Genomic DNA, 11,519 nt, shown 5'->3' on the forward strand with positions numbered 1-11,519 from the left:
GTTCAAAAATTCCGTTGGATAATTAACTGTTTCATCTGTTTCCATGACGGTATTTATGTTATCTCTTAACTTCGAATACTGGATTGAAAAACATTATTGAGTTGATAGACATCCTTATTCTTCGCGGCAAGAATAGCTCGTTCACTGAGCCAATCGTGATTTCTGTTATTAATTTGAATATTCGGAAACATTTTTTATGTGCCATTGTGCACTCATCCCAAATAGTGAGTTTACATTTTTATAATACATATGTTCTTTTCCCATATCGGATGATCTAGAAATACTGCACGTGGGAGTTTCGATGATTTATATGTTCAATGGTAGCATAAGAGCTAAATGGGAAGTGTTTCCACCTGGTAACAATGACGCAGATGTTCCAGAGATACGACTATGTAATTTTTTCATCGAAAGTTGCCACAATCTTATAAGAAGAAGGTCATTTATCATTTGCATCTTAATTGGCGCTGTAACGCATAAGCGATTTTAGCCGAGTTCAACAAAGCACGCCAGTCGCTTCTCTCTGTGCTAACTCACGCCAACTGGAAATATCACGTGAAGCCAAATCCTTCTCCACTTGGTCTTTCTAATGCAGTGGGCTCCTCTCTCTTCCTCTGCTACCACCAGGGGATTGCGAGTCGAATACTTTTAGACCTGGAACATGGTTCCCATTCGAACGACATGGCGAAGCCAGCGGAGCCGCTGTAAAGCTTATACAGCTCATCGTTCCATCGTCTGCGGTACTCATCGTCGCCAACGCGTAGGGGCCTGTAAATCCTCCGTAAGATATTTCTCTCGAATACTCCAAGTGCCGGCTCATGGCCACTATCATTGTCCATTCTTCTGCGCCTTATACCAGCATGGGCACGATGAGTGACTTATAGTATGGTTTTTGTACGTCAAGAGAGAACTTTACTACTCCCGAATTGCCTACTCAGTCCACTCTTTAAACTCTTAAAACTATTAAGTTTGATACCCACATGGCAATTTTTCATTTATTTTATCAATTTAACTGAGTTAAAATTTTCAAATAGGTGGCAACCGTCCATCCTCATCCCTCAGTCATCTTTCTTAAACCTATTTAATCTGATACCCATATTATAATATGTCATTTATTTTATCAACTTAAATGAATTTCAAATTTTCAAACAGGTGGTAACCCTCCAAATTTTTGTGATATAAATTATACGGAACAATACAAACAAAATTATTCAAATCGGTTGAGCCGTTCTCGAGTTTTATATATGTATATAAAGATTTCTTAATCAAGATTTCTCAAATGCCTTTTACCGATATTGTAACATTTCATTTATTTTACCAATTTAATTGCGTTAAATTTTCAAACAGGTTGCCACCCTCCTCAAACATATTTTCGACTGTAGGTCTTTGAAAATCCCTTTAGCAATATTTCACATACTTTATCAATTTAACTGAGTTAAATTTTAAAATAGGTGGCAACCCTCCTTAAAAAATATTTTCAACAGTTATCCTTCTTAAACCTCTTTAATTTGATACCAATATTGTAATATTTAATTTATTTTATCAATGCAATTTAGTTAAGTTTTCAGACAGGTGGCACCCCTCCTCAAATATATTTTCTGCTGCAAGTCTTCTTAAAACACTTTAGTTTGACACCCGCATGGCACTATTTCATTTATTTTATCAATCTGACTGAGTTAAAATTTTAAAATTGGTGGCAACCCTTCTCAAAAATATTTCCAACAGTTATCTTTCTTAAACCTCTTTAATTTGATACCCATATTGTAATATTTCATTTATTTGTTCAATTTGACTGAGTTAAAATTTTCAAATAGGTGGCAACCCTCGTCAAAAATATTTTCAGCAGTTATCTTTCTTAAACCTCTTTAATTTGATACCCATATTGTAATAATTTATTTATTTAATCAATATAATTGGGTTTAAAAATTTTCAAATAGGTGGCAACCCTCCAATTTTTTGCGATATCATTGGTTCTGGTATTATACCGAACAACACAAAAAAAATATTCAAATCGGTTCATCCGTTGTCGAGTTTTGACGACCGTGACATATGAACACAACATTTTTATATATAGTTATGTATTACAGGAGTAGTTCTGCGAGCCACTGTTAATTAACATAAGATTAACAATAATGTAACACTTTTGGCTCTCTTAGCATAGCTATAAGTTTAGTTTTAAGTATGAAATTGTGGAGTTGTAAAGTAGAAGTCACTGAATAAAGACCAAAACAGCAACATTCCGTCTACTTGATTACTGGCGCAGTCGGTCGCGAAAAAATAAATAAAAACGCACTGCAAACGATTCGTGTGATTGAATGAAAGAAAAATCGTTCGGAAAGAACATTTTTAATCAGTAAACTTATAGTAAATATATATGAAAATTTTTTTTTCACATTTGAATAGATACGTGGTTTAAGTAAAATCGTTCGAAAAGAACATTTTTGCAACCAAAAAATAAAGTCGTTCGAAAAGAGCGGGTCTAATTTGAAGATCGGACGTTATAAACTAAAAAATATTTGACTAATCGAAAGACCGTGAAGAAAAAAAAGTTTTAAAAAGAAAATATTATAATCCCGAAAAGTACAAAAAGGTTATACTCGTGTATCTAATTATTTCAACGAAAAAACAACAACAAAAACCAAATTGCTGAAACGCTGTTGAGAGTGAATGAAGGCTAAAGTCATTTCAAGGTCAAAGTCATTTAGAAGCCAAAGTCAATGACCCAGCAAACCAGAAGTAGAGGTCAAGCGGGGGGGTTCGCGAACTTAACGAGATTGCGAATTCTATTACGCTTGATTTTTCTTTGCCTAAGAATGTGTTTTCTAATTTACTAAACTCAATATTCTTCTAGCATTTTCTGTATAAATGTTCAAGTCTAGGTTAGCATTTTAGTCAGTAAGAACCATTGTTAGTTTTTTGACTTTTTTGAAATAAATAAATAAAAATAAACAAAAATTAAAAAGATTGGACGTTATGAACTACAAAATATTTGACTAATCGAAAGACCGTGATGAAAAAAAAGTTTTAAAAAGAAAATATTTTAATCCCGAAAAGTACAAAAAGGTTATACTTGTGTATCTAATTATTTCAACGAAAAAACAACAACAAAAACCAAATTGCTGAAACGCTGTTGAGAGTGAATGAAGACTAAAGTCATTTCAAGGTCAAAGTCATTTAGAAGCCAAAGTCAATGACCTAGCAAACCAGAAATAGAGGTCAAGCGGGAAAATCGCTTAGCTTCTATTGGAGGAATTGCAAGTGAATGTCATTTGGAGGTCGAACAAGCTAGAGAGGAATAACGGACAAAATAGTTCAACTTTAATTGGAACTGGAGTGCCAGTTACTGTCGAAATTCGACAGTTTTTCTAGTTTTAGAAGTCTTGGAGAGGTTTTCTAACTTAACACGTAGCAAAACTTAGACGGTAAAAAATTAACTAACCGGAAAATCTTCTGCTTTGGAACTAAAACGTAAATAAATTTTTTTTTATCTGGGAAGGTCTTTGGAAGACTTCGGCAGGACTTGGAATTGACCCGATACATTCAAGTTTATCGATAAATTTCAATGAGTTGATACATATCGATATTTCGATGAATTTAAAGAACATTAAAATCCGATAACTAAACAAAATTCGTTAACTCGACCAATTTCGATAAGTGTGAAATTCGAGGGCTCGATAAATTTCGATAATCAAAAATGTAAATTCTTTGGATACCTTTATAAATTTTTACTTTTGACAGCTCCACATTTTTCGAAAACTATCTAAACATTTTGATAACTCGTTACACTCAGTTAAGACGATTAAATTCGATAAGCAGTGATACATCGATAAGTTTATATAATCTTGAAATTTCGATAAATCGATATATTTTGAAAATTCCATAAACTTCGATTCATTGAACCAACCAATTTCAGTAGATCAATAATTGTCGATAACTCTGTAAGTTGAAAGAACTCCATGCATTACGACACCTCGATAAATTTCGTTAAGTCTATAAATGATGATAATTCAATAAATATCGATAACTTGATACATTTCTTTGACTTGACAAATTTCGTTAATCTCACACGTTTTTATAGCTCGATAACTATACGTAAATTTGGACAACTTAGTTTCTGTGTCTATAAATTTCGACAACTCAATAAACACTGATCAGTTTGAATAATTCGATACGTTGCGATGACTTAACAAGCATGGATAAATTTCGATAATTATAAACTTCGATGATTCAATAAATTTCAGTAACCTTTATGGCTGGTTTTATTTCGATTCCTATCGGAAAATTTCAACTCTGTTACCCTAATTCTTATGTATTTCTCATTGTCTCCATTTTTGTCTTTACCACCATTTTCGTCTTTATCTTCACTTTTGCCTTTTTTGTCTTCATCGTTATCGCTTGTTTCTTCATCTTCATATTTACCTTTATTTCAAAGTTAAATTTCAAATACGAAGTAAAACAAAATGCGAAACAGCTTAAATTGTACAGATTGCAAAAACAACCATACACAAATATGGAAATTTTTAAACGACGATTTTCAACCAATTTCAAAAGTATTAAAACTCTCCTCATCTACAGAAAATTACCTTTCCAACGGTGTTTTTGGTTTTGAAATCGGTAAATTTACCTTGGTCTTCATCTTTGTTTTTATATTTCATATCTTTGCTTATATCCTTTTCTTTTTCTATTCACGTAGATGAGATGAAGTGCGATGACGTGATAAGATGTGACGTGATTTTATGTGATACGATAGGATGTCATGTCATGTGTTGTCATATCCTCTGATGTCATGTCATATGATGTCATACCATATGATGTCATATCATGTGATGCCACGTCATGTAATGCCATGCCATGTCATACGATGTCATATCATGTGATGTCAAGTCATTTGATGTCATGCCATATAATGTCAAGAATGATAGAATACAAGATTGCGCCAATCGAGTTGAGAGCAACTGGCCGTGACGTCAAAAAATACCAGAATGAGAGAGCAAGACGAACTCGAGAAGAAAAAGAGGAAGCATCGAACAAAAGGCAGTATTGCCAAGTTTTGAATTTGAAAAAGCACCAAATTTTTATTGGTATATTTTATGGACTTTATATATATACATACATAATTTTATTGTAAGGATTCCGATTCAAATTAATAAAAATCAATGTTTCTTTTGTTTCACTAAATTTGGCACGAAAAGCATCCAGTTGGCAACAGTGAATGTTAACAAAAGTATTTTATGACGTCAGCGATTGGGTGGATGCTGTCAAATCGACGAAGAGAGGGTTAGTGGTCCGCGAATGGCGCGACCTTTATTTTCTGGATCGTGATATAATGTGATGTCATATCATATAATATCATGTCATGTGATATCGTGTAATGTGATGCAATATCATATGATGTCTCTTCATATCATGTGATAAATGTGAAGTGATGCCATGTAATGTGATCACATTCCATCTTCCGATAAGTGTGTCGATAACCCTCTTGATAACTGTGTTGATAAAAATACCGATAACAATATCCATACACATATAGAAAAATTCAACGATTGTAAAATCGATTAATTCATCGATAAATATAACAAACATCAGTATCGATTATTATACATATCGTTAACAATATAATAGACTAAATCGATAACAAAATCAATTATTTAATCGATTATTATACCAATAACAATATACATTATTGTATCGATAACAATATCGATTATTATAATGATTATTATATCGATTACAGTTATATAATCAATAATGTTGGAGCACATAATGCTCCAAGTGTACGACTTACTGAGCCACCACTGTAATTTTCTTTATCAGCTGGCCGCAGAACATAATAACCGCTGCCGCTGATATACATACATATGTACACACAACTGCACCTAGCTACATACGTAAATGCACTCTCAACTTCTGGATATATGTATGTAGCCAAATAGGTATCTACACTTTCATACATACAAGCTTGGGCATACAACAATGACAACAACACTCTGTTCGCGGTGACTACATTTGGGAGCCGCACCGTCGATGCTCTTCGCTTATCACTCTTCTATCATGATAACCAGCTAGCAGCGAGCCGACGATTCTCTTAGTGATAAGCGAATGTTATGATTTCAAACGGTAACATAATTGGGTCGCTGACCAAATGTAAGTTTGTATGGACCGCTCATCGAAAACAAACAAGTTTCAAGGGCAATGCATAACGGCGTATATCATCGCAAACTTTTTGTATATAAGAAGCTATTGAATTATATTTTGGAGACAGTCCACTTATGAACAGAGCAAGGCCACAAGGGCTGCTCTTCAAATAAATCGTCAAACTTAAACGTTTTTGTTTTTTATTTCTTTGGGCATCGGCAAGTGGAAAAGCCCACTTGCTCATTCACCGAGGTCCTTCGAGCCGGATCTATCTGGCTCACCAACAAGCTGTCATGGGCTCAGACACAGACTGTGGAACGCCGGCAATGATGGCCAGTAATACCAATATTCAAATAAGGATACTACAACGGGTTATGGACCTGCACACCAACATCCATCAACTAGACAACATGTCGCAATACCAGTTAGAGACGAAGCTGCAGCTGGTGGAACACCACTTCAACACTTTCGAGCGGCTACAGACAGAGCTCGAGTCACTGGACGAATCTCAGCTGGAAGTTTATCATCGCACAACATTTGAAGACACTTTTTGTGAAGTGAAGAGTGCAATCATTGAGCGCATGTCGGAGTTGCGCAGGGTATACACGCTCAGCAGTACGAGAGTGGTCGCACCATCACCGTCGGCGCCTCGCCACAGCTTGCCGAAACTGCAGCTAACCAAGTTCAGTGGCAGCTACACAGAATGGCTGGACTTCTTCAATATGTTTACAACCCTTGTACAAAATAACTCTGGACTGGAGGACATAGAGAAGTTCCAGTACTTGCGCTCGTGCCTCACACACAACGCCTTTCGCTTGGTACAGTCGCTAGAAGTTACCACCAGTAACTACAAGCGCGCAATTGAGCTATTAATCACCAGATACGACAACAAGAGGTACATCTTTCAATCGCATCTGCAAGCAATACTCAACTGCAAGGGCACACAGCCTGCAAACGCTTCATCATTGAGAGAATTTGTCGACAGCATAAACGCGCATCTTCGGGCAATGCAATCATTTGCCTCACCAAATCAAATTGCGGATGGTATACTACTCCAACTTATAGTTGCAAAATTGGATCCAGATATGCAAGTGAAGTGGGAGGAAGAAATTGTAGCAACATGCGACAAAGCGAGCTCCCCAAGCCTTCATCTTCCGTCCTGGGATGATCTGACGAAATTCATCGAACGCCGATGCCAAACAGTAAGCATCATTGAGGCCAACAAAGGTTCACTAGGCAAAGGCACGTCAACAGCAGCAACAAAATCCTCAGGGCAAAAATCAACATTCACAGCAACCGCAAACAACAACAAATGTACGCTTTGTAATGAAAGCAACCACCATACGGCCTTTAAGTGCACTAAATTCACACTGATGGATCCAATGAAGCGCTACATCTTGGTTAAGAACAATCGTCTTTGTTTCAACTGCCTAGGAGCAAAGCACACAGCACCCAATTGCCCATCAACTAATCGATGTCAAGAGTGCAAAGAGCCTCATCACACTCTTCTTCATAGAAGTCAACAACCACCTGTAGGTGATCAAGCACTACATCAAGCATCTACGTCGGCTCTGCATGCAGGTAGGCCACATCAGGACGTTATCTTGGCAACTGCGCTAGTGCAGTTGCACAATACACATGGAACAACGCTAATGGCTCGTGCTTTGCTGGACTCTGGGTCCCAGCTGAGTTTCATCTCCGAGCGCATTGCCCAATTATTAAGGGTCAAGAGAAACAAGGTGACCACGGAAATTAGTGGAATTGGGTCCGTGTTGACCACGTCACGATACTCAGCAGTCATCGAAATTAAATCACTACATAGTGGATTTGCAGCACTAACACAGGTGGTAATCATGCCATCAATTTCGTCGTCTCAACCACAAAAATCCATCGATATCGCAGCCTGGAGTGTACCGAAAAACATAGCCCTAGCTGACGACACATTCAACATATCCGGTCTGATTGATTTGCTAATTGGAGCAAGTCTCTTCTTTGACATTCTGTCAGTAGGTCAGATAAAGATCGGAGAGGAGCTGCCAATACTTCAAAAGACTCAATTGGGATGGATAGTGGCTGGTGCAATCAACTCACGCTCAGCGCTATCATCATCATCATTATCAACAGCGGTGTCATTGTTGGAATCCGTCGATCCACCAACACTTACACAATCACCATTAGACGAGTCTTTAGAACGCTTCTGGAGACTTGAAGATACTGCCCGTCATCAAGCAAATTCACGAACATCACCCGAAGAAGAATGCGAGGCTCACTTTCGTCAAAATACCACTCGTTGTCCGCTAACGAATAAATTCATCGTTCGACTACCATTTTCTGAAGAGCCATCCGTACTTGGACAATCAATCGACATAGCAAAGCGACGTTTTTACGTACTGGAAAAAAGGGTGCTACGCGATCCAGTACTCAAGACTGAATACAGTAAATTCATGCAGGAGTACATAGAGCTTAAGCACATGACGTTGGTAGATCCGCATGAATTCTCCGCTAAGGTGGGCACGTACATTCCACACCATTGCGTAAAAAAAATGGACAGCTTAACGACCAAGCTACGGGTGGTGTTTGACGCTTCGTGCAGCACCTCCAATGGAAGGGTCCTCAACAGCATTCTTCGCATTGGACCCAATTTACAAGATGACATCGTAACAATCTTGTCAAGGTTTCGCACTCATCAATATGTTCTAATGGCCGATATAGCCAAAATGTATCGGCAAATCATTGTAGATCCAAGGGATGCTAAGTGGCAGTGCATTCTGTGGCGCCACACCCAACAAGCCACTTGCAACATACCAGCTGCAAACGGTCACCTACGGAACCAGCTGTGCGCCATTTTTGGCAGTTCGATGTTTGCAACAATTAGCACATGAAAATATGTCGGCATATCCAATTGGAGCACCAATTACTCTTCGTGATTTCTACGTCGACAACCTGATGACTGGTGGTGCTACAATCGATGAAGTGAACTCCATAAAAACCGAAGTCAGCAGTCTGTTAAAAACTGGGGGATTTCCCCTTCGAAAGTTCGCATCCAACTCAGATGACATCATAGCCGACGTAGCAGCAGAAGATCGGGAGCAAATTGTAAGTGTTGACGACAAGGCTTATGTCAAGGCTCTAGGTCTCAAATGGTCTCCAACGACGGACTGCTTCATGTTCTCATACACACCGCCAGGTCATCAATCATCAAAGGTTACCAAGAGAACAATACTATCACAGGTGGCCAGCTTTTTCGATCCGCTTGGCTTGCTCAATCCCGTCATGGTAAAATGCAAAATACTTATGCAGCAGCTGTGGAAGCTGCGTCTTGCGTAGGATGAAGCAGTTCCCCAATCAATTCACACTGAATGGAAGGGTATTTGCCATCAGTTATCGTTCATCGATGGCATTCAGACGCCAAGATTTTTCGTCTACGATGCAGACACTGTCATTCACGCGTTCGCAGATGCAAGCAGCAAGGCCTACGGTGCTTGCATATATGCCGTGAATCAATCAATCAGTGGCCCATGCTCAACACTTGTGTGCGCAAAATCGCGAGTAGCGCCTACAAAGGAAATCACTTTGCCAAGGTTGGAATTGTGTGCAGCCACCTTGCTCGCAGAGTTACTACATTCAGTCATTTCAATATTTGCGTACAAGGTAACGCCAAGAAACGTGCATTGTTGGTCCGATTCGACCATCACCCTATCATGGATACAGCGCGAAGCGTATCACTGGACCACCTTCGTATCAAACAGAGTAGCGAAAATTCAGCAATTAACTGGTGACTTCACTTGGCATCACGTTCCGTCGGAAGAAAATCCTGCTGACTTGGTGTCACGAGGAGCAACTGTAAAGGACATTGCCGCCAACAGCCTTTGGTTCCACGGTCCTGAATTCCTAGTCAGAGACAGCAGCCAGTGGCCCAACAATCCAATACACATCCACGATGTGATTCCAGAGCAACGAAACCACGGCATATCTCTGACGATATCACCTCAACCGGACATCATTGCCGAGCACAAATATGTAAACAGTTATAATAAACTTTTACGTATTTTTGCGTATATCAATCGCTTTATTTCGTCATTGCGTCATATACCGTTTAATGCTGGTCCCATTTCCGCCAGCGAGTTAGATTCGTCTCTTTTGTTGATATGCGAATATATTCAGAGAACAGCCTTTGCAAAGGAATATAAGGAATTGGAAAGCGGTGGTGTAAGTCGTCTTTCAAATTTTAATCAACTTTCTCCATTTATTCACAATTGAGTCATAAGAGTCGGTGGGAGACTTAACAACTACTCATTTCCGTTCGAAGCAAAACACCCCATTCTCTTGCCGAAGACACATCCGTTCGTTCGCACGCTTGTTGACACACTCCATCGTCGCCACTTACATGCTGGCTGCCAAACATTGTTAAGTATTATTCGTGACAGATTTTGGGTCGTAAACGCAAGGAGTCTAATAAGACAAGTGGTGCATCGATGCGTGCTGTGCTTCCGTAACAAGCCACGGCTAGAGTACCAGCTAATGGGCGCCCTTCCTCAAGAGCGTGTGCAACCAACATTTCCGTTCGAAATCTCGGGCGTTGACTACTGTGGCCCATTCTCAATTACGCAACGAATTCGAAACAGGGGACCATTGAAGGTGTACATAAGTTTATTCATCTGCTTCACAACCAAAGCGGTGCATCTTGAACTGGTTCCAGATCTTACCACGATGTCATTCATTGCCGCGCTCAAACGCTTCATCGCGAGACGAGGAAGGTGCAAAACAATTTTTTCTGACAATGCAACAAACTTCGTTGGCGCAAATCGCGAACTACGCGAAATGTTGTCAGCATTCATCTCAGAGCAGCACATTACAACAATTCAGGAGAAACTTGCGGAAGAAGGTATAGAGTGGAAATTTATCCCACCCAGGTCTCCCCATTTCGGCGGTCTATGGGAAAGTGCCGTCAAACGCGCCAAATATTACCTCCGCAGAGCAGTCGGTTCACATCTACTCAACTTCGACGAGTTGCATACAGTTTGCTGTCAAGCAGAAGCTATAATAAATAGCCGACCTCTAACTCCGCTATCAACCAACCCCGATGATCTTCGTGCATTGACCCCAGCCCATTTTTTAGTAGGCAGGCCCCTGACTGCAATCACCGAACCAACAATATCAAAGGGTTGTCTACTTAAACGGTTTCAAATTGTACAGGCAATTCAACAAAATTTTTGGGAACGATGGCAAGCGGAATACATCAAGGAGCTTCAGCAACGGGTGAAGTGGAGTACACCACGCAATAACATTCAACTCAACGATCTGGTGTTGATCAAGGAAGACAATGTACCGCCGTTAAGATGGCCATTGGGACGAGTCGTGGAGACAATTCCAGGCAATGATGGTGC

The 11,519-nt window shown here is 39.2% G+C and overlaps 1 protein-coding gene across 1 annotated transcript; it reads left to right on the plus strand.

The window, feature by feature from the left end:
- The first annotated feature begins 6,542 nt into the window (after positions 1-6,542).
- Positions 6,543-9,014, plus strand: LOC108375268 (uncharacterized). The gene has a single exon (XM_017631366.1). The coding sequence runs from the start codon at positions 6,543-6,545 to the stop codon at positions 9,012-9,014; it is 2,472 nt and encodes an 823-aa protein (XP_017486855.1).
- Positions 9,015-11,519: the final 2,505 nt, after the last annotated feature.

This window comes from Rhagoletis zephyria, unplaced genomic scaffold (genome assembly GCF_001687245.7).
Source record: "Rhagoletis zephyria isolate East Lansing unplaced genomic scaffold, Rhagoletis_zephyria_1.1 Rzeph_scaffold_08702, whole genome shotgun sequence".
Taxonomy (NCBI): Eukaryota; Metazoa; Arthropoda; class Insecta; order Diptera; family Tephritidae; genus Rhagoletis; species Rhagoletis zephyria.